Raw genomic sequence first — 25,144 nt, forward strand, 5'->3', positions numbered from 1 at the left:
GGAGAAACAGATGTGTAAAAATTGGGAAAAAAAGGGAAAAAAAACTTTGCTAAAGTTTGTTTCTATAACTTAACATTTTAGGTTGTTTTTTACCAAACACTTATATTCCTTACTTTTATCAATAGTTGTTGGTTGGAATTGATACTTTATTTGGTGTAAATAGTTGTAGATGTAGGTGTAATGTGGAAATATTTTAACCTATTCAATTGGCATTTTTACTTTTCAGAAAGAGGGTAAGTATTTGATATGCAGTTAATGCAAATAAAGCCATTTATTTATTATGTGTAAGAACTTTTGTTTTAATATTGCAGGACACTATTTATTTTGTTTGTTAACCGACACAACCTTCGCATTTACAATACAACTAGATTAAAAGAAAAAAAAGAAACATTTCAAATTTATTATTTATTATTTCTTAGAAATTAAAATATGTTATATATACAATAAAACCCTTGTTTTATTCACATATTCGATTAGATATTTTTAATGCTTTCCCCTTTCTTGTAAGCTTTGATTATGATAATTTATATGCTTACAAACCTTTATTTGTTATATATATTTCAAATGCACAAATTTTTCTTTTATATCATATATACCACTTGTTAAAATAATAAAAATATTAAAGAAAATATGGCATCTATTCATTGGGTGAGATTGTTTACCGTTGTCTATCTAAACGTGTATTTGTGTGAAAATCTCAGTTCAGTCCTCAAGTTTTGAACTGTCTCAATTGGGTCATCATTTTTGTAAAATTGCACACATTTTATCCTTAACTAATCTCACTGTGCAATAGTTATCTTCTACTATCAGTTGAATAAATAGTTTAAAGGATGGTGATGAACCTAGGTTACCAAGTTGGTTCATTTGCATAAAAGGCTGTGAGACTGATTGCACTGGTTACGCGAGTTTTTCGATGACTTTATTTTTTGAGCCGACGAGATAATATGTGTAAAATCCCTAATTCAAATAAACTAAATAATAAGCATTGTGCCACGTGAAAACACTACTTATTTTAAAAAATAATTCATATAATTAAATAATACACGTCAGCATGTCCTCTGGCTACCACGTCAGCTAAACTTAACGTCGTTTGAGATCAGTTAACGATTGGTAAGATGTGTGCATTCTTACAAAAATTATGACCCAATTGAGACAATTCAAAACTTGAGGACCGAACTGAGATTTTCACACAAATACGAGGACCAAAAAGAGATTAAGTCAACACGTCAGCATACCACATCAGCTAAACTTAACGCCGTTTGAGATCAGTTAATGGTTGGGATAAAATGTGTGCATTTTACAAAAATTATGACCTAATTGAGATAATTGAAAACTTGAGGACTGAACTGAGACTTTTACACAAATACAAGAACCAAAGAATGTATTAAGTCTTGTTTTAATTAGCCACTATATTAAAAACAAACAATGATAAAACAAATAAAATTCATAATAGCAATAAAAGAAACTGCAAATCCATAATATATAAATTTATCAGTAACTTCAAATTATTTAAACCTAATATTAATTTAAAAACTTAGTAAGTACTAATTAGAAACCATTTCCTACGAGATTATTCATGCCACTTTAACTTTCCATAATCATCCATTTAATTTTTATTTTTAATATATGTATTTCTGTCCTATTTTTAATATATATTCTATGTTTATTGTATTTTTATCCTATTCAATAAATATATTAAAGAATACGGTTTAATAGGATTTATTTGTTATGAATCAATCCAAACTTAGATTTATATAATTTAGTATTATGATTATTATTTTTTATTTTATTATTATTAATTATATTATTATTATTATTATATATTTTGGGGTAAATATTATTTCAATAAAAGTATAAACTAACACTATTTTATAAAAATGTATAATAATTTTTTTAAAGAATTCTCACTTCATAATTACTAATATTTACCATATTAAGAAAGATTTTAAAATTTTTTAATGACTTAAAACTTTGAAAAGTCTTTTATAATATTTGTTTATAAATTTACGTTCAAAATTTCGATAATATAAATATATATTTTTTTAATTTAATTGTGGAAGTTTATGTGAGAAAGCATGTGAAAAAGATAAGAAAATGAAAACTGTGTTTATTAACATCATGTACAAGAATGATAAATAACACAAAGTTTGATTTATAATTGATTTCTTTTTCTTTCCTTTTGAGTTAAATTTAGAATTTTTGTTTCACCTTTAATATTTTATCAATTTTATCTGGAAGTATAAAAAAATGGGTTAGAATTTAGAATTTGTGAAATCAATCTAACTCATCAAACATTTAAACTAGTTGAAAAACATATACATTATATTTATTATATATAAATGAATCAATTTATTTAGTTAATAAATTAAGCAAGTTTAATCTGAAATGGTAGTCATGGACCTATTTTATATATTTAAAAAATACAAATTATACAAAACTTTTCTCTTAAATTTCTAATTCTTTGATTTAGTTTGATTTAAATTTATTTTAAGACTTCTATTTACCAATTACTTTACACTTTAATTGAGTTTGTATGAATTAATCAATATTGAAAATTATTATCTCTAATTTAAAATTACTTATAATATATAATTTTTTTTTATACTTCTAAATTTAGTGTGTCAAATTCTCCAATATAAAATTAGTTAAACTTAGTTATAAAATTTATGACTCATTATAGAGTAATTCATTATAGAGTAGGTCATATATAGAACTGATATATTTTTAACTTAATTTATGATGTACCAAATAACTTGGATTAACTTATCGAAGTATTATTATATTATATTATAAAAATAGGTAACTTGGGACATAAAATTTTAGTATAGTGGATTGTTTTTTAAAATAATGTTTTTTTTTTTATTTATAATGAAAGAGTATCTCCTCTCTTTCTAAGTTTAACTATGTGAGAATTGTCAAAAATAAAAAATAAAATAAAATCTCTATTATTCCTGCTTATATTAACTCAAATTGGTAAATTGAAAATGGTTAAAGTAATTGGTCAAATAATGTATATAAATGGTTAGAAATTTTTTTACCTAATTCCTATTTTTTATATTAAAAAGGAATTATATTAACCTCGAATGTAACTGAGAGCAAGGAAATATACTTTTCAATTTTAATAATTTACTTATTTATTTTATGTTCATGAAATTTATTTTTCTTTTACTTTAGAATAAAAAGATAAGAAATGGAAGCTATTATGAAAGCGTCAAATTTTAAAAGCTCTATGGAAAAAAAGACTTGTCCCATAACTCACACCTCTTCATAAAGACAAATCACAAAACCTCTTACCAGTCTCAAAGTCTTTTTAATTATTATTATTTTAATGTTATTTTCTAATTCATTATGTATAGAATAATTCTATATAAATTATTATTATTATTAAGGTGATATATATAAATAAGAGGTCTTATACATAAGATTAAGTTGAATAAAAAGCATAAAAAGTTTTCAAAGTCATATCACTCTAAATCTATATAGTATCAGTGTCATTATATTGAACTTGATCAATTGTTACCTTATCATCATTATTGTAATTATTGCAAACAAAAAGAACGCATTCACATCAACAAACATAAAAAAAGCATAAGCTAATATGCAAAAAGAATAATTTATACAATAGTACGGAGTACGGAGATATTAACACATGTAGATCATTCATATCAATAAGTTTTATTCTCTCTATCAGTTGATAAAGGTGTATGGGATGTAGTGCTAAATGATATATATGAGCTTGTTGATGACATAACTGTGAAAAAGAACTTTGCTTAATGGAATCTGGATGAGAGTAGGAGAGCTCATTATGATGTGAAGGCAAGGAACGTCATTTTTCATCGACATTAACTATAGATGAATTCTTCAGGATATGTAAATATATTTCGACAAAAGATATGTGTGATGTCTTAGAGGTTACTCATGAAGGAACAAATAAAGTGACGAGAGCTAGGAATAATTATCTAGTCCAAGAGTATGAAATGTTTCAGAGAAACCTGGAGAGAACGTTTTATACACATTGTAAATCCTCTTGATAAAACTTTTGATAAAAAGGTAACAAACATCAAAATTTTGAAAAGTTTGACGAGAAGTTGACAACCCAAGGTTACAACCATTTCAAAATTGTAACTATCAAAATCTCAATTTATTCTCTCCATTATTAGTTTTATTAAATTCATTTCATTTTTTTAAATATAAACAATTTTGTTCCTCTTCAAATTGTGACTAAATATATTTTTTATATAAATATTATACTAATATTTTTATTAATTATTTTTAACAAGTTTATATAAATTTATATTTTACATTGAAATTTATTTAAATTTTTTCTTAAAATTTTTAATTTATTTTTATTAATATTTTATTACATCATACTTTAATATTGTTTTTTATTTGTAATATGTCAAATAATTGTATATAAATTTATATAAAATTACTAATATAACATTTAGTAATTTTTATACAAATGTTAGAATTGGTTTAAAAATAATTCTAAAAATATTGAATAAAAAAAAGTAAATTCTAATAAAGATATCATTGTAATATTTATATGAAAAATAAATTTGGTTTATTAAATCCATTTTAAAGAAATTAAAACTCAATCAAAATAACAAATACAAATATTAAATTAAGATTAAGACAATAACACTTAACACTGTTTATAGTTACATGTATTAGTATTACTGTCACATTATATCGTCATTATCACGACTTGATAACTGAATTCTTTTTTTTTTTAAATTAAAAGGTAAAAAATTAAATGTAAGAAAAAAATTAAACTTCTTCGATTCGTGCATTACAGTATAGAACATATTGCATAGCATGATTTTACAAATAATTAAGTTTTAACAACTTTGCAAATTACAACCAATTTTTAGTTTAAAAAGGAACTTTAACTTCCCACACATACATACTCTTAACTTTTAATAGAAAACAAATTAAAATAATAAGATTTTAATACCTTAGGTTAGTGGTTCAAGTTGGTGGGTTGGCTTTGACTTAGTGCACACAATCATGACCATTCATATTATCATAAAGTTTCAACTGAAATCTAAACTTTGCTTCCAAGTTGAAAATATTTTAGTATAAAGAAAGGAGAACAATAAGCAATAACAATGATGATAATGAAAAAAAAATAAATAAATCAAGAGGCATAGAAGATATTATAGAAGGAATGTGAATTTTAACAATTTTTTAGTAATTTTTTAACAATAAATTATTTATTATTATTTTATTGGTTTATATATTTAAAATGGACCAACTACAATCTAATACATAAATAATTGTAAAAGAGTTATAAAAAAAAATGTTGTTAAAGATATATTTTCTATTCTATTCTATAAAGTAACAAGAAAATAATATTAGATGAGTGTATCATAGAAAAAAAGTTTATATCTTAATCTCTTTTTTCCTTGGGTAAAAAAAATATTTTACCTCTAAATATGTTATAATATGTTTTAGTTTTGATATTTGTTTTTTACGTTTGGAGATTTCGCATGTGATCAAGTTTGTACGAACTTTTCCAAAGAGAACTTGTTAAAGGAAGGAAAAAGTTAAAAAAGGAAAATACTTATTTTAAATGTATTTGTTAGAATTAGTTAACGTATAAAATAAAAATATATATATTTCAAAAAAAGTCACATGATAAAGGTTCTATTTTTGTATATAAACTAATTTTAACTAACAAGAAAATAAATTTTGATAATATATTTATATTTTCACTATGAATGCTTTTTTGTTTTCCTAAAGAAACTTGATCAAACAAAGTGTGACAGCCAGTTTTTACCAGTCTACAATAAATAACTTTACAAGGATAAATATTTTTATTCCAAGTTAAGTTTACCTCTGTATTTATTAATTATAAAATTTATTACCTTTTTAATTTTTTCTAACTTTTATTTTTACATTTTTCATACTTTTTTTTTGGGAATTATTTCTTATAATTTTATCATATAGATCTTATTTACTTGGAGGTGATTGCATATATTTAGTAATTATATATTTAGTAAATTTTAAATCAAAATTTAATTCAGAATAGGATTATTTTTTATAATAAATATTTTCTATACTTTTTTGGATTAAAAAAATTAATCTAATTAAATTAAAAGAACTATATTAATTTATTTTTAAAGTTTGAAGATTAAAATGTATAAATTATTTTAGTAAAAATAAATTTTAGTTTCAAATCTTTGACTAAGAAAAATAAACATATTTAATCCTTTTCTTTTTAATCAGTTTTGAGTGTTGTGTTGTAGGATTTTACAGGCTGTTGAATCACAGGAGAAGATGCTATGTTGGTACAAGTTGCAATTGCTTCTTTCACTCTATCAATTTCTACTTGCACCCCTCCATTTATTGAAATTCTAATTTCGTCCTTGTGAGTTTTATTTGAAACTAATGGAGACGGTGATTTGTGGGAGTGTTGTAATGTGGAGAGATTACTCTGGTAAGCGTTGGGAGAGGTAGTTTAGCTAACCAGATAACATGCTTGTGGAAAATGTAATTTGAAATTGATGAGGATGTGCTGAGTGTAATTTAGAATTCATGTTTCTAGAAGATTAATTTTATAATTCGGAACTAGTGGGGAATATTTTTTGGAAAATATATTATGGAATTATGATGAAAGAACTAGGTAGATACAAGTGAAAGGGAAGAGAAAGAAAAAAAAAGTGAAGGGGAAGATTATAAATTTATATAGAATTATTTGAAATATAAATATTAAAGTGGATAAGAAAAACAAAATTATGTGAATTTAAAATTGGATAAAAGTTGAACACTTCCAAAAGGGTAACGAGGGATATTAGTAGGGATGACAAAAAAATTTGGGTCTGCGGATATCCATGAATAAAATCCACGACGAATAGTTGGTATCCACAGATATTTACTATCTGCAGATTGTGGATAACAGGTATTTTAATACCCGTTTATAAACGGGTCGGGTGTGAATAGTATACTAACCGTACCTGCAAATATCCACTATCCGCCAAAAATAAAAAAACATAATTTATATTTTATTAAGTTAAATTTAATTAAAATTAACATTAATTTATATTTTATAAGGTTAAATTTAATTAAAATTAAATTTTAATTTATATTTCATTTAATTTATATTAGATTTTATATATCTTTTGTAATTTTATTTAAATTATGCTTTAATAATTTACAAAAATGCATTTTTTTTAAATACTTGTGGGTATCCGCAGATATCCACAGATATTCGTAGGTTTTAAAATACTCGAATGTATTTTTTAAACGAATATCCGTGTGAATAGCGGATCTAATAGTTAGTGAATTTTTTTTTTTTGTCAGATCTGATTGTTAGTAGACACTATCCGATCTGACCCATTGCCATCCTAGATATAAAATTATTCGAAAAGAGTAAAATGATGATAAAATTATGTAAGGTAAGTAGACAGAATGAGAAGTATATATAATATGAATGACTCTACAAAAGAGCGGTGACATGATGACAATGACGAGACAAGAGCACGAGTCGTGCTATGGCCATACTTAAAAAAAGTGTAGAGCATTGTTTTCGTCCTTCTCTATCGTAATAGAATGAGCAAATTTCAGAAATCACATGTCTTCCACATATTGTAGAACCGAATTCGGAATTCACGTGTCTTCCACAAAATTGTACGACCAAAACATGTGAATTATTGGACATCAAATGTAGTGTTCTAGCCTCTACAAACAAGTAACTATCAAACATCATACTGTATGTGTTTCTTTCTGCATTGTAGACGTTTTTGGTTGTGCTTAAATGTGAAAACATGTTAAGATATTAACAAAACTTATTTGACGAATCTTTCTTTTGATTTTATTATAGTTTTTAATAATTTGTAAGTTTTAATCAATTGTAGAATGTGTGTTAAAAAAATGTGTTGTTAGTATTTCTCTTTGAGTAGATGTGGAAATAAAATATAACTCTTTATGTTAAATAAAAATTAACACTACAGTTTACTATAAATTTACATTTGAAATGGAGGTTTCTAAATACAAATCACTTCGAACAAGTTAGCAAACAGTCACTCCATAAATTTAGTTATAAAACCATGCAAGTTATGCAGAACTATAACAAGACAGAAATAAAAGTAGATTAAAAAATAAACCTGGTTTTTCATTTTAATTCAGAAGAAGTATCATATACAAAAAAGAAAAAAAAAGAAATATATATAAGTTTGCTAGACTTTCAGAAAAAGTAACGTGATAATGTTTTAGAATTTAAATCAACTAATCCTGCATGGTTGATTCCACCCTAAGCAGGACTTTGCTAACCTGATTAAAGCGTAGATGCATCGTGAGGGAAATTGTAGTGATCAGAAAACTGCAGGTTACTCATTCTTTCCTGTAAACTAATGTAGGGTACTCTGGATTCCACATGTTATTCTTCACATATTCTGCGAGTTCATCCTGCAATTCCCGTAAAAAGAAAAAATCCATAACTTTGAAGTTTTGATATATAAATACTTGCATTTGATGTTGGGTGCGAATAAACTACTCTTACGATATAATGAGGGAACATTGATGCATTTGAAGAAAGTATAAAACAACTATGATGATTACCGAAAAACAATGGAAGCCAAAGAAATAAATGGTGAAAAGTAGAGTCAACTAAAATTCAGCTCAGAACCTGTGGAACTTCAAGATCCTCAATAAAGACAAATCAATCTCACATACACTAATAAATGTCCCATTTGGTTTATCAGGAGGTCAGTCACATTTTCCCATCTTTTTTTACTAGAAAGTGGTAAATCAGAATGCAGACAAACCAATCTCACATACACTAGACAAGATAGTTACTGATTTATTTTCGTAACAAGTAAACCTAATCTGACCAACAGTTAACAGTGCTGTCTGGACACTGGCAAAGTGTGTTCTCATGAAAATTTAATTCCAACCACATTATAGTATAGATTACAATGTTATGCCCTCGTACTAAGAAATATTAAATATTCCAAGCAAACAAAACTTACCTCGCTAAGTTTCTTTAGCTCCCTAGCATCCATTCCATGATATCCTTCAGCTAGGTCCTCCTCCAACGCTTCTTTTATAACAGCTGCGGCTACCTTCTCTGTAATATCTCGAATTCTACAAAAATATGTATTAGTTTTGAGAAAGATGCTGTTCCTTTAGAACTATCTCTTATAGCCTACAAACAGCAAAGAAAATGCTCATCTATACCTGGATGTTGAAGGGAAAATAATTCCTTTGAGGACCTCCTCTTCACTCATATATGTAGCCAGACTTCAGTTTCCAATGATATTAGGCAGGGCAAAAAAAGAGTCAAAATCAAGGAAAGACCTCAACATTTAGGGATGAATAAGCTCATGCACGAATTAATAATTACCAATGATATGGAAAATGTTAAGATGCCTTAATCATTATTTCTAACGTAAGACTCAAGCTTGAAAAAGTAATCGTTTAAATCTCAAATTTAATCTGGCTGGGCTTCAAAAGACATAATATGCATATGCATCTTCTTTATCAATTGCTTGATCTTTGTCAGTCAAAGGGGACAAAACCTTTTGGTGTGGTGCTTTGATATTTTGAAAAATAATATACTCATTTATACAATGAGGGGACACTGACATATGAGGAAGGAGAACAAAAGTGGCTCTGATACCAAATGATAAGTATTATAGACCTATACGGAACAACTTAAAACTGTATATATTTATTCCACACACACTAAATTTCCAACCGTACGGAGAAACATGAAACAGCATACAACTTCTGGTTATTTAAGAGAACCAGATTCTCCACTTCCCTAGACTTCCAAAACTTCCAAAAACAAAGATAAAAAGCTACTAAAATAAACTGCCCATGCAGACTTTATAAAAGTCTGAAACAACAAAACTACCCCTTAGACAATTATAATTGTCTGTCAGTTTTTATTTCTTCTAATATAAACCTTCCCCTTGAACCTATCAAAGGTCCTACTTAAATTGTAAAAAATAAAACAGAGAACAAAGGACATTTCAATGAAGCCAACAGAGAGCAAAGGACATTTCAATGAAGCAAAGCTACCCAATGCACATGGTGACTGAAAAGGAGTGAAAACCCTTTAAACACCCTAAAATCATGTGTTTTACACTATGTAAAAGCCAACTCCAGTACATTATTCAAAGTAGCTACTCGTCCAAAGAAATCTCTTTAAATATGCAAGAATTATGTTCCACCAAAAGCATTTTAAGGGTAGCACAAATTGTTCATTGTAACAAAAACTTATGTACTTCTACAACTACTAACGCTACTCATAAAAAATTGGCAACATTGTCAAATATAATGCCAAATAAAGAATTTCATAAAGGAACAGCAGAGCAAAATGTAAAAAGAAATGAGGAACTAATTCAAAGCTAGCACCTCCACTCATAACATACATAGGAAGAGAAATGACCTCAACACGTCATTGGTATTTGTTACCGATATGATACAATTATATTAGATATATGATTTGATTTGGAGATATATATGATTTGATTACATTATATAGGGAGATATGATATGATTTGATAGGAAAACAATATCTTACCAAATATTTCTCCTCATTACATATTGATTTTGTTTCTCACTATTGAATCTTTCCTTTATTATAAATAAGAATACTCATATATTCACAACACAGAATTCATTCTATTCTTTCTCGATTTCTCCTTTCTCAAAATGGTACCATCCTGCGTGTTTTTTCGCTAATCCTTTTGTAGAATATTTGTACCCTGTCGTATATAAACAGAACTTAACCTTAGAGGGTGCTTTTAGCTTCCAATGAGAACCATCCGAATGGAAGGTTTCTCTATTCCAAAGATGGTGTCAGAAATATGTAAACCATTCCCGTGCCTATACTCTTCATACTACACGGTCTAGAGGTAGACCCTTGATATTAGGAATCTTTATTATAAGAACCTAACCGTCAGCCTCACCACTGATATGTACTCACACAAGACAGAAAGAATTAAACAATGGGTATCTTATTCATATTATCAATCACGAAGTACAAGTGTAACTCGAGGACCTAACCCCTCTCACCAGATTCAAAACCGGTCTATACAAAGTATACAATTGACTAACTCCCCTATGACAATATAATAGAGTTCTATTTATACTATTCTTCTACCTTCTAACCTAAACCCATTATCCATTATGCCCTATAATCCATAACCTATCACTTGATGACCCCTTTTTCTTCTAAATACAAGTTAAACTACAATGCAAGATTAGGTGGGCCATATATTATTCATACTTTAAGCCCAAAGAACTCTTACATGCAGGGTGTGTTGTTAAATAAAAACATTCATGTCAGTCATGTGTCTTCACTCAACATCATAAACGTATGTGATGATTCATGAAATGGTGTGAGCAATCGTGCAGGCAGTAGAAAATAATTGTGGAATTAATTTCCTTGACTCAAAAACGAAAAAATACATGGGTATTCAAAAGAAAACATAATCCTAATTAAAGAAATAAATCTCCTGAAATAAAGACTTTAAATGTTCAGAAAATCTACCAAATAAACTCCTAATCCCAATCCCCTAATTTTATGGATTCTTACAACTAAAACTATATTTATTATTTATTGCACACTCTCATTCATCACATTTAACTACATCACAACAGTTTGATGATCCCATTCATTCTATTTGTGGACAAATTTTTTTTTTTTGACACTTTTCCCGCTTAAAGCCCATTTTGGAGTTGATGTAATTAATAATAGAAGTACTTTCAGAAATTAATAAATCTAGTAAAACATACCGCTCAGCCGCAGCTTGTAGCATGCCATCAGAGATTATCCTAGCACCTGACAGAAGAGTTCCGAGACCAATGCTGGAACAAAAGAATATAATTAAAATAACATTAACTGTATATTGTAAAATATCATAGGAAACTGTGAATTGTAAACTAACCCCGGAAAGAGGTACATGTTGTTTCCCTGGTTGCAGTGGCCAATATGACCATTTCCTGCATGATTACAAGAAATTGTCTTTCTGAGTTCCCCTTAACTGAGACCAAGAGAAAGGATAACAAAAGATTTTTTTTCCTACCAACAAATTACTTTTCCAATGTAAAACATACTTTATGCACGTTGTAGAACAAATATCAATTTTAGTAAGTTTAAATAAAGTACAAGGCCTGATTTATACCCAAACAAACAAACTTATTCAAAATTTGAACAGTAATGAAAAGTTAGAAAAAGAAACGAAATTCTTGCCACCTACTAGGTTTGCTTATCGCCAAACTGTCATTCCCATCATGGTATTTCATCTCCCAACAAAAATATGTCCAAGATTAGTTGGTTGAGAACTGGTAAATTAGGACACAAACCATTGAACAAAATCACAAACTTGGTCAACTGAAGATGTAGCTGTGGATAGACAATCTTATTAAAGGCTGGTTGAGAAATTGATCTACTCTTCACACACATAGCCAGTGCATGCATAATTCAAAGGAGACTCGTTTCAGGGTTGCTTATCACATTCTACAGTACTTGAAAGGAAATCCTGGAAAAGGAATTCTATTTATAAAGGAAAATGAAATGCTCTTAGAAGCCTACACAATCATTGATCAGATTCTGTAAACACAGAAGAACTAGCTCTAGATATTGCATTTTTTTGGAGAAAATTTAGTCACTTGGAAGAACAAGAAACAAAATCTGACAAATTCAAGTGCACAGGCATAGTTAGAGCCATGGCATTAGGGATTTGTGAAATACTATGGTTTTAGAAGATTTGAAGATTGATTGGAAGAAGCCTATGGGACTGTATTGTGATAACTAATCAACAGTAAATATTGCACATAATCGAGTGCAATGCATAGAACTAAGCATGTTGAAGTAGATAGACACTTCATTGTGAAGGAGAAACTGGATAGTGGAACAATATGTATACCATTTGTATCCTTTCAAAATCAATGCAGGGATGTATTGACAAAAGGGCTAAGCGGTGCCACCTTTCAATCTATTGTTGGCAAGTTGAAAATGAATGACATCCATTGACCAACTTGAGGGGAAGTGTTAGAATCCCTTGATTTATGCTGCAATTAATATTTTCTTGTTCAGTTTTCATTGCATAACAAGGAGATTTAATTACATTCCATAATTAGAAGGATAATTAGGAAGACGGGTTAATAGGCTGACAGCATATTTTATATTTATTGTAGAGGATCACTGGTCCTGAATTGTAGGGATAGATTGTATCCATCCTAAATCAGGATTTTCATTTATTAAGTCTTTGTATTCTATTTAAGCGCAATTGCTCCTATATGAATAATATCAGAAACAGTTTTTTTGACAGTTACAAAAAAGATTTATTTTTAGCCTTTGGGTTAAATCTTTTTCCCTTTTTACTCTTTACATATACCCTTTTTAATCCTTACAGTAGGGACTAAAAGGGATACAAGTGATGTGCTAAGGGACTAAGGGATTAAACATGTTATGTGTGGGGACTAAAAGGGATACAAGTGATGTGCTAAGGGACTAAGGGATTAAACATGTTATGTGTGGGGACTAAAAGGAGATGTTTCTATGTGTAGAGAGTAAAAGATTTTTTTTTTTTTTTTGTAACTATAGGAACCTAATAAATAACTAAACAAATTAAATGTACATTTACTTTAAAATGAAAAAAATTCACCCAAAATAAACAGTAATGAATAATTTGATTGTGTACCTAATTATATGGAGTTTAGTTCCCTATTCTTCAAACAGAAAATAAAGGATATTGTTCCAATAACACTAGGAATCCTAGTCTGCCAATATGAAATGAGTTTAAAGACAATCATCTTGGTTCTTAAGTTTCCAGCAAGCAACAATCAAACAGTTTTATTATCACTTTTGATGTTACCATGACTAGATTATAAACATCTAATATATAAAAATTCCGCAAGGGATTCACAAACTTATACCAAGATCCACATTACTGAATGGACTTCCACTTGCAAAAATAATGTTGTCACCCAAAACGGAGAATGCTTCTTCAGCGGTGCATTCAGCTGTCAAAAAAGTGAGGGAAGTGGCATACAAACTATTAAAATCCATGTTTTTCACTTCCATAGCAAATATCAATTAGGAAAAAAAAAAAAAACACGTACCATTCTTTGTAGGATTCGACATAGCAAATATAGCTGGTCTCGTTGATGTTGAATCCTTGAGAGCTTCTAATACCTGAAGGATGTCCGTCATTGGTAAATATAATAAACATTTATGTCTATGAAAGCAAGAAATAATTGGCCATTTTTCACTTGAAATTTTTTCAGTTTATATAAAGAGTACAATTGGTTGTGCTACTATGAAAGGGATGAAGACTTTAACAAATAGTAAAAGAAACCAACTATTGGAGATCCCACATCAACTAGAGATAAGGTGAGTTTATAATATATTAGTGGATACAAACCTCACCTTACAAACTGGTTTCGTGGGGTTGAGTTCGACATAAAATCCACTTCTTAACATAGTATCAAAGTCATGGGTTAAAGTCTATCCTATCGATATTTGTTATTTGTTCGGCCTATTGTGCCAACCATTATCAGGATATTTGTTGTTTGTTAGGCCTATTGTGCCACCCACTATCGGACCGCTATCGGACCACCTATTAATGTTTAGCTCACAATCGAGATATATATACCTCAACATGAAGGGGGTGTGTTGGGGATCTCAAATCGACTAAAGATAGGGTAAGCTTATAGCATACAAGTGAGTGCAAACCTCACTTTACAAGCCAATTTTATGGAGTTGAGTTAGGCTTAAAGTCCACTTCTTAACATCAAACAACATTGGCCAATACGTTGATGGAGGCAGCATAAAACATATCATGATTCCTCTGTGATTCCACTGTCTCGTTAACAAAAGCCACTGTCATTGTTTGCCTAAATCGTTGAGGTTAGTGGTGGGCTAGAAAGGTGTACCCCTCTCTGACGAAAACAACATTGACGTAGACATCATCACACAGTTGTCATACACGGTCACATGCCACCACTAGGATTGACAAGCGTAGCTCATGCATCTTGCTTGGAAAGCTCAATCACCACCACCATAGACAATGTTGCCCAAACCTGCTATGCACATTCCAATGGGTATGACATCTCTTTTAAGTTTGGTTTGGGCAGATCTTATTTTTTGGTTCTCTTTGTTACGAATAAAAGCAACAAGGGTTGAATCTCTATTATGACTTTGTTGTGTTTTTTCAATGCCTGATATGAAAGATTATAAAGAGGAACCTGATTTTATGAGAACAATGATTGAATCAATGACTAAATCATCATATACCCTACCAGTGAAAGATAAAAGTACATTCAATACATTTAGCCCTTTGTCTCAAGGTGTATGGATTCTTGATTCAAGAGCAACTAATCACATGACTCTATTTGCTAATTTCTTCAATTTGTATGTCAAAATGACTAGAGAATAACTCCCTACAACTGCAAATGGTGGGAGAGTACCCATATGCAAATCTAGGAATATAACCTTGGAATCATGTATTGTATTAAAAGATGTTTTCTATGTCGCAGAGCTGACCAATATGTTTTTATCTCTATAGAAAGGATTTGAACTATTTAGTAACTTTTTCTTTATTTTGTATTTCAAGACCTTACCACGATAGATGATTTTTATTGCTAAGGAGCAACATAGGTTGTATATGTTGGAATCCAAGAGCAAAAAAAAAATACAAAGGTAAAAAACATGGGGTATTTCCCAAATATGCCTCCATCATAAAAGATTTGAACATCTCTTATTCAACCTTATAAAATCATTCTTCAATAAATAGTTTGTTAAGTCTTTCAAATATAATATTTGTCAATTGTCAAATCATCACCGTGCATCTTATCTCATCTTTGATAGAAGAGTAATTTTCCATTTGACTTTATTCACTCTAATGTTTGAGGACCTATTTTAGAATTTATTAATTAAAAAATTGGTTTATTACTTTTATTGACAAATGTACTTGTGTCATGCAGACATATATTATGAAAAGTAAATATGAGGCCTCTCATATATTTGTTAACTTTTTCTGTCTTTTCTCATATATTTGTTAACTTTTTCTGTCTTTTCTAAAATATATTTGGAGAATACATCAAAAGAATTAAGTTTAATGACATTAGTCCTAAGACTCCAGTTTTTGTTTCCTATACTCCTCTAAAGCCAAGTCTACCTTGTTGAGTCCTTGGATATTCTATTTTTTTCTCTCTCATAATCCTAATTGCATTAATTAAAATCCTAAAGATTTAAAATTGTATTTATTAGTTATTCTTTTAATAGAAAATGGTACAAATGTTATCATCTTAAGATATCGTCTTTATTACCATGGATGTCTACTTTCATGAAAATTTTCTTTTTGTTAGCTTAATGTGTTAGGGTGAGAAAATACTTGAAGTGGAGAAGTTCTTCTACCCATCATTACCATATCTATTTGCATAATACTCAAGATCCAAGTGATGAAGCCACTATAAATGAGATTGAAGTAATGCACAATGAGGAACAAGAAGACAAATACTTTGGAAAAAAACATAAAGACAACCCACTTTGATGCTAGAGAAAGAAGAGTTTTTTGACTTCGAGGTAAGGAGCCCAGAAGGTAACAATGAGGAGATAAGTGTTCTTGAGAATTTACCCATTGTGCTCAAAAAGGAAAAAAGATTGCACGTTAAATATCCTACTTATTAATATTTTTGGACTTACAATGTAATATATCGAAACTTTATTGTTGCCACAAAAATTCCTACCTCAGTCCAAGAATCCATGAGAAGTGAACATTGGACTCAAGCCATGAAAGAGGAAATGGATCAGTCAGTGATGACAATTTAGAAAACATAAGGGAGCCTCACAATTTCCTTTTGGACAAAAGAATCCATCAGTCAGTGATGACAATTTAGTCCCTGCAATTTGTCGCTCTCTACCACTGTTGGTGATCATCCACTCTTACAGAAATCTCCTTTATCAAAGTCATTCTACTTGAAGTTTCATGGTGCTAGTTGAACTTTCGCAGTTGTCCACCACTGTTCCATCCATAAGCTACTGTTAGTTGTTCGTCGACTTGTGATTGCACTTTTGTTTGTTGCACATGCTTTAAGACAGATCATATATTTCAAATTGAGTTTATCTATTCCAATCTTGGTTCATACAATTTGTATGCTCCAACTTGAGGGAGAGTGTTAAAGATATTATCTTTACTGTATATTTATCTTTTATCTTTAGTTAGTTTGTTTATATTTCTTATTTGTACTTTGGGTTTAGCCCATATTTCTTCTATTATAAATAGACCCTATGTGTATATTCAACACAAGGGAGATTAATCTCACATATAGTTTTCACTATATTTAACTATCATGTACGAGACCAAACATTGCTTATGTGATTAGTGTCCTAAGTCAATCTATCATGATCCCAGGAAAAGACAAATGCAAGTAGTTGACACAAATTTTCAATACTTGAAGACAAGCCCATGAAAGAGGTAACTCTTAAGAAAAAAAGACACCTTGTCCTTGAAGATTTATGCTGATGTATCCTATGCAAGTTACATACTTTTAAAAAATATAGCTCTAGGTATTGTATGTTTCTCGAAGAAAGTTGGTGATATGGAGAACAAAAAAGAAGAAGATAGTCTTGTTATAGTGCAGAAACTGAATTTTGGGTCCTTGCTCAAGGTTTGTATGAAGGACTATGGATGAAGATCTTACTTGATGACCTCAACTATACTATAACAACAACCTCAAACATTGCCTATGGTTTAGTCTAACATGATAAGACCGACCATTGAGATTGACAACTATTTTATCAAAGATAATCTTGGCAGGGCCTGGTAGTTACAACCCATGATCCTATAGGTTTTCAGATGGTGAACATTTTCCCTAAGGAACTTCCCCAAGGCACATTCTAGGATCTTTTAGGCAAGTTCAAAATACTTCATATTCATTTACAAACTTATGGAATAGTGTTGTAAATTATTAGGATAAAAGTATTCTCCATGTCTTCAAAATCTTCCTACTCATTTCAACATATTTTTATCCTCTTATTTTAAAGGAGTTGATTATTCTAAATAGGGATGATGGGAACGTAATTGGTACTATTGTTATCAATAAAGTAATTCTTTATTTATTTATATAGTTCAAGTATTGATAGATGCCATATTAATTCAACAATCTTAATGAAATAAGCATGCAATGAATAATGAAATCAAAGCTTCAGATTGTATACCTCCTTTGAAAACAATCCTCCAACAGCTGATAATCCTAGGAGGACATCGGGCTTCACTTGCTTGACCTGTTACCAAAGTTCGGTAAGAATCTAAAAAGCAAGCACTCCAATAGTTACTCATCTAAAAACTGGAAATTTTCAAAGAATTATAGTGGACTATATAATATTAAACTAGGAGACCCTAATACATAAAATGAGAGACTAGAGAGTTTTATTATATTAATTTTTCTATATATTATTCTGTGTTTATATCATACACAACCCCAGAATATTTTTTAAATTCATCTGTGTCCTTTATTCAAGAAAGAAAAACTTCACAGCTGTAAAAAGTGTTTGTTATGTGTGTGCAATTTTCTGTAAATATATCTAAGAGATAGAAACTTATATTAGGAGTTGAGCTTAGCATTATAGACAACAGGAAAGAGAGTTCACTCATGAGTTGTGACAATTCATTAAGTTTATATTCAAATTGATAGGATATAGGGTGATAGTTAGGAGGGAAGAGTTATTTGAAAGTTAGTGGGAAGGGGAAGAGAAACTTTATAAATAGGAAGTGGGTTCTGTACAGAGGATATTAAATGAATTCTTTGTAAATCTGGACTTTGGCCAAAAAAGAGAAGTTATGCTCCCAACCAGAGAGGTTATGCTCCCAAACCATTCTTTGTAAAGAGAGTTCTTTTACCGGAAATAATAGAAAATCTCATTCTTCCATTATTGTTTCTAGCTACTGTTAGTGTTCTTGTTTGGTTTCAAACCCGGGTACCTAACACAAATGCTAAGAATATGTCCTGGAAAATCGGATAACAATAGCTGAAGAAATAACTGTATTTTTATAAAATTATGATTTTTTTCTGTATGACGGCTTTTATAATTCATATTAGCCTCTCTAATGCAATATTTTCACAAACCACTTCCTCAAGGCTTGCTCCTTCTCTCAGTCCTTGGCGCTCCATTTCTTTCAAATTTCTTGCAAAAGGAAGGGCATCTGGATCAATATTTTCACGTCCTTCAGAGATTAATCCCTATATTTGCAAAATCAATAAGAAAAATGAATATCAAATGATCAAAATATATCATTAGAGCAGCATAAAATCCACCTTCATGCAATGAATTTGACAGTCACCACAAATTACAAAAACAAGCAATTATATTATACATAAAAATAAAGCCATAAGAAATCTATTTTTACTTGAAACTGTCGTGGTTCATAAAAACGGTTAGTGGATGATAATTGGTGAAGTTCAAGTTGAGGTAAAATAGTGAATGATGGACATGCCAAAAATCTTAACAAGGACAATTGTTTTTAGATATATTCTCTTAGATATATTCATAAATTGACAATAACATTGTTGTTAGTAAGACTTTACAGCACAAAATAGTTATCGAGAAGCATATAATTGACAACAAAAGCAGGTTCAAAGGCCATGTATATGACAAATCAACATAAGCATTTGTGCACCACCAGAAAGAGAAAGAAGTGGAGCTAAATTCGATGATTGAAGATCATATTCAACAGTGATTTGAAACATTGTCCCAGCTGAGCATTTCAACAATGATTTGAAACAGTACAATAGATGCACAAAATTAGATAGAATCAGTTACCAATAACAATCACAAATCAATGATATATCATCTATTTTTTATTATTAGAGTATGTACTTAGTTATATATTGTGTATGTAAATATTGCTTGTACATAGACTAACAACTCTATCGTGTATTAATTAAATGAAGTCGTTGGTTAAAATCAACAACTATTTCCTTTTTGGAGCTTAGCTATAAATACACTTGTTATTCTTCATCTTTTACAAGTTAATGAAATCTACACAATTCAGTTTGTAACTCTCTCTGAGTTTCTCTCACATTGATAAACTACTGGTGATGCAGAGTCAAAAGAACAGTTCCCTATCTATCCAGGCAACTTACTAACTCATCCATTTACACATAGTATGACGATTTATAAATTATGATGTTTGATAAAGGGTTAAGAATTATGTTCTGAGTTATATGGCCTAATTTCTCAAACCATTTATCATAAATTGCAGCTATAGTTGTAAAGATAAAGGCATATGGATATGGATATATAAGGGATAAGAAGTTTTTGAAAATTGTTAGATGTAAGTTGTGTGTTTATGTAAATTGGGCTCAGCCCATTTTGTATTTAGGGTTTAACCCTTATCTTACATTATAAATAAAACTATCCTATGTGTATGCTAAACACATAGGGAGATTTCTCCTAATCTTTTCCACTATATTTCACAAAAATCAATGATGCAAGTATTGTGAATTATATCCACAAACAAATTTTATTAAAAAAAATTAAACAATGTAGATTCATATAAAAAATTATTGAAGTTAAACAGAATTAAGTTTTTTTTTTCTGTTTGAGTTCAAATCTATTTTTCCATACAATGATATCATTCAAGGAAATTTTATATAATGCTTTGACATTTTGTGTAGTTTCAAAATTTTTAAAAACATTTTTTATCATTTCTGTCAATTCTTTTCACACACTGCTGCTGTGAAACTCAAAGTCCAGAAATACATATGTATGCAATAAAATTCTAAATGCATAAGTTATGCTTTCCATGAAAAATAAGATTTAATTACTACAAGAGACTAAAACGCATCTAATAAGGACATCATTGTTATGATAAACAGTACCTTTGCATCAACAACCCAAAACTGACTTTTGGCACTCTTAAAAGCTATTTCATTATTGCCCAACATTCTTGCCATTGTTTTTCTGGCTGCATTAAGAACCCCAATTCCAGCACTGCAGTATTAAAAATATAACCAAATTACCAACAAAAGCCTTGGATATGAATGTCCTACTTCAAAAGGATTTAGTATATGAGAGAAAGATCATCATTGAATTAAATAATTTGAAACAGTACATTAGCATATATTTAGAGAGAGAAAATATCTTTTGAAGCGAGTCTTTTGAATCTCTTGAGACATCTTTTGTCCCTTTCATACAAGAACCATCTCATACTACTCTTAGTACTCCTGATACTTCTCATGTCACCTATCATATGAATGTCCCTGAAGTTGCTCCTAAGAAAGGCATCTTTGTTCCGTGTTAGGGTCAATTCTAGAAATTAGTTGTTTTTGAAGCTGCTCCTAACAAGGGCATCTCTTTCCCCAGGGACAACTCCAGACATTAGTTGTCCATAGAATTTCTTCCATATAAAATGTTAGAGGAGACAAAAGCAACCTAACATGATCCAAGAGCAGCACCAATTATCTAACCTGGGGTAAGTGTTCTTTCTTTTCTTCTGACACCCTTGAACCTTTGGATATTTCATGAATATTAATCGTGAACATAACCTTGATGACTTACCCATTGATTTTGGAAAAAGAAGTCGGTCTTGTACCAAGTGTCCTATTTCTCATTTTGTAACTACTAAAAACCTGTCTATGCAGCACCATAAAATCCTCCCTGCCATTGATTCAATAAGAGTCCTACTACAGTTCAAGAAGCATTGAAGGATAAGAATTGGGTTCAAGCCATGAATGAAGAGACGAGTGCCTTAGAAAAAAAACCTAACATGGGAAACTGTTAACAGGCCACTGGATAAAAAGGCAAGAGAATGCAAATGGGTTTATAATGTAAAGTATAAATCTGGTGGCACATTAGAAAGTTACAAAGCAAGGTTAGTGCTAAAGGATTTACTTAGACTTAAGGTGTTGATTATGAGGAAACATTTAGGATGATGCTATTCTCATTATATGTTATCTTATTATTCGCATGCCATCTTCGGTTTTAAATAAAAAAATCCTCATTCTATTTTATTTTCTCATGCACCTCTACATCTCGTACCTATTAAAGATTTTTGGTCTACATTTTTGTTCATAATTTTAGTCTGAGTCTTGATAAGTTATTCTCTAGATCACACAAATGTATATTTTTAGGATTTACTCGATCACAAAAAGGATGTAAGTGTTTCTCTCCTTCTATTAATCGATATTTTATTTCTATAGATGTCAATTGGTGTACTTGCAAGCTTACTAGTCTCTTTCAACAAACCAGTGATGTATTTCTCTTGAGATATTAATATTCTCTTTTTAGAATGGGCCACTTCAATTCCCACAAAATACTTCAATTTTCACATTTTCAAGTGAACAAATATATCAATTATGATATATTTCAAAATATTCTAGCATACCTTTCACATTTCAATATATATCTGAACAATTTGGTGGGCAGAAAACTTTTAGATTAAATCATAAGTGGTCATCCTTTCACATGACAAACTAACCTTCCAGCACCAGCAACAACAATCTTTTGCTTTGGAAAGTCAATCATTGGTCTTCCTTGTGCCCTTACAGCACCTAAAAGTCCAGCAATTGCAACACCGGCTGTTCCCTGCATGGAGAAATTTGCGCATTAAGAAAGTGAAACAAATATGATAGGGACATGACATGATGAGGTGTCTAAGGCCCACATAAAGTAGTATGATACTTGGTAGGGCATTTAAGTTTGGTCCTACCCCCTAAACAACTATCTTTTCAGGGAGAGTTCCCCATGTTACATATCAAATCATCATAGTGCGTTAAAATATACTAAAGGACCATCATCTGCAAAAATTTGAAATTATGGTATAATTCATCAACAATCAAATAGATCATAAGAGATTTCATTTGCCAAAACAAGCTGCAGCAAGCCTATACCTAAAATACAGGCCAGTGTGTAAAACATCAAGTTTTGTTACTAAATTGTTTCGTCTGTAGACAATTCTATTGATATCTTCTAGTAGGTATCCCTTGGACTCTTTCTCCTGATCTAGGGTAAGGTAAACAGATGGACCACCCTTTCCTGTCCAGAGTGGATCCCAAAAGGGTTCGATGTTTCAAGTGATAAATGGCCTGTTAACTTATTGAGACTCTCTTGTTTTTTAATCTGACTCTAAATCATTCTTAAACCCGAGTTAAGTACTTCATAGAATAATTGCCACTTTGTTAATGTAAATATTGTGTCACCTTAGAACATTTTTTCTTACCTGGCACATCTTATAGTTTTACTAAAATCTTGGAGTTAGAGTATATGATAAAAAGAAAGTTCGATTTATCTTATCATTTCGTTTATTTTATTTTTCAGTATATATGGATATAACAACCACTAGTATGTATATATCTACAACAACAAAAGATTTATCTCACTAGGTGAGGTTGGTAACACGGATCACACAAGGTCATTCAACTTGGTTAAAGATGAATCTTCAAAGATAATTCATCATGAGATACTTGTTAACATCCTTCAACATCTACTCTCTCACTAGAGCTTCCATTTCAATGACCTTTGTATGTATCGTTTTTTTTTTATCACCGACCCTTGTATGTATCTAAGCAACCTTAACTAACTTTTTGTCATCTTTTCTTCAATCATCATTACATCAATACCTCCATGTACACACAGTTTATATCCTATTATTTCTTGTGTAACCACACATTCATCTTAGCATTCTCGATTTTTCTGCTCTCACTTGTTGTATGTTTTTCCTTTAAAACCCAAATCCACTATCATAGAGTATAATAAGTTAAATAGAAATACATTAAAATTTGCCTTTAAGCTTGTTACGTAATTTGCAATCACAAATAGCCCTTGATGCCTTCCTCTATTTTAGTCATCATGCTTATATTCTCTTGGACATCCTCAATAAGTTTTCCATCATTCTGTGACATCGTCCCCAATATTTAAACTTCAGAAACTTACGGATTGACATATTGCAATCACAGATAACCCTCAATGCCTTCTTTTACTTTAGCCATTATGCTTGCATCATAAATGTGACATCCTAATTAATTTATCCATTATATTGTAGTTATATTCCCAAATATTTAAACTTAGAAACTTATGATATGACATTTACTCCCATTTTTAATTCCAAATCATATTCCTCTTGTCTCTTGCCAAAATTCCATATATTGTCTCATTCCTATTTATGTGAAACCCTTTGTTTCCAAAGTCTATCTCAAAAGCTCAAGTTCAAAGGTAACTGGTTGTCCTTTATTCCTCACTTAAAAATTTATTGTCCCAAAAAAGCTTGCAGCTAGGGATAATCTTTTGTATGTCCCTCGTATGCGCGCATAAGACTAGATTAAACAAATAAAAACGTATGTTGAGCCTTAGCGTACTGATAGATTTACATCTAATTTAGATAATATATCATAAAAAAGCAGCTGCCTCTTTACTTTGTGTTATTTATTGTTTTGTTTTGAAAATATTATCAATGGTTTTAAGAAATTTTAATGCATTAATGACTAATGAAATACTTCTATAATCACATTTATTAAAAGTGAAAAGTGATTCAGAAACATCATACACAAAATTCTCAGGTACAATTAAGAATTAACAATATTTTCTAAGATCACTATACAAAAGAAATTCTACCTGTACATCATCATTGAACATTCTGTAGGTACTTCTGTACCTCTGTAATAACTTAAATGCCCATTTGCTTTGGAAATCTTCAAACTGTGCTGGCACAAAAAGTTAATTGCCTTGTAAGAAAATTAGCTCTGTGAATAAAATGCAAAAATAAAACATGCTGCTATTTTTGTTTTAAACTTTATTGTGAATACCTGCACAATTACATTTGGCCAGCGAGTAAAGACAGCCTCCATAAATTCATCAACAACAGCCAGATAGTCATCACCATCAAGACGATGTTGCTGCAATCCCAGATCTTATAAAAGAAAAAACCAATCATGTTCCGTAGAGTCAATTCAACTCGGTTCATTTAGAAAGTTTAAGATGAGAGCTCATATTATACACATTGTCAGCAATCACATTTTATCATTCCATATTTAGCGCATTATAATTAAAGTGTATAACCCAAATATCCCTAAATAATAAGGATCTGAGTATATTTCGTGTTGTTATTATATTTTCAAATTAGTTTTCCAATCTTGCTATATCTATATATATATATATATATATATATATATATATATATATATATAT

General features: G+C 29.9%; 1 protein-coding gene across 1 annotated transcript in view; it reads right to left on the bottom strand.

Moving 5' to 3' along the window:
• Window positions 1–8,095: 8,095 nt before the first annotated feature.
• LOC106774063 (NAD-dependent malic enzyme 62 kDa isoform, mitochondrial) overlaps window positions 8,096–25,144 on the bottom strand; it is a 34,120-nt gene continuing 17,071 nt past the window's right edge. Inside the window, exons 7-19 of the mRNA XM_014660888.2 lie at window positions 24,763–24,866; window positions 24,572–24,655; window positions 22,440–22,546; window positions 20,842–20,953; window positions 19,087–19,200; window positions 18,179–18,244; window positions 14,080–14,152; window positions 13,894–13,980; window positions 11,901–11,955; window positions 11,749–11,820; window positions 9,181–9,243; window positions 8,973–9,087; window positions 8,096–8,409 (exon numbers count right to left, since the gene is read on the bottom strand). Coding sequence (XP_014516374.1) covers window positions 8,335–8,409; window positions 8,973–9,087; window positions 9,181–9,243; window positions 11,749–11,820; window positions 11,901–11,955; window positions 13,894–13,980; window positions 14,080–14,152; window positions 18,179–18,244; window positions 19,087–19,200; window positions 20,842–20,953; window positions 22,440–22,546; window positions 24,572–24,655; window positions 24,763–24,866 — 1,127 coding nt within the window. The 3' untranslated portion in view covers window positions 8,096–8,334. The remainder of the gene's footprint in view (window positions 8,410–8,972; window positions 9,088–9,180; window positions 9,244–11,748; window positions 11,821–11,900; window positions 11,956–13,893; window positions 13,981–14,079; window positions 14,153–18,178; window positions 18,245–19,086; window positions 19,201–20,841; window positions 20,954–22,439; window positions 22,547–24,571; window positions 24,656–24,762; window positions 24,867–25,144) is intronic.

The sequence above is a fragment of the Vigna radiata genome, chromosome 9 (genome assembly GCF_000741045.1).
Source record: "Vigna radiata var. radiata cultivar VC1973A chromosome 9, Vradiata_ver6, whole genome shotgun sequence".
Taxonomy (NCBI): domain Eukaryota; kingdom Viridiplantae; phylum Streptophyta; class Magnoliopsida; order Fabales; family Fabaceae; genus Vigna; species Vigna radiata.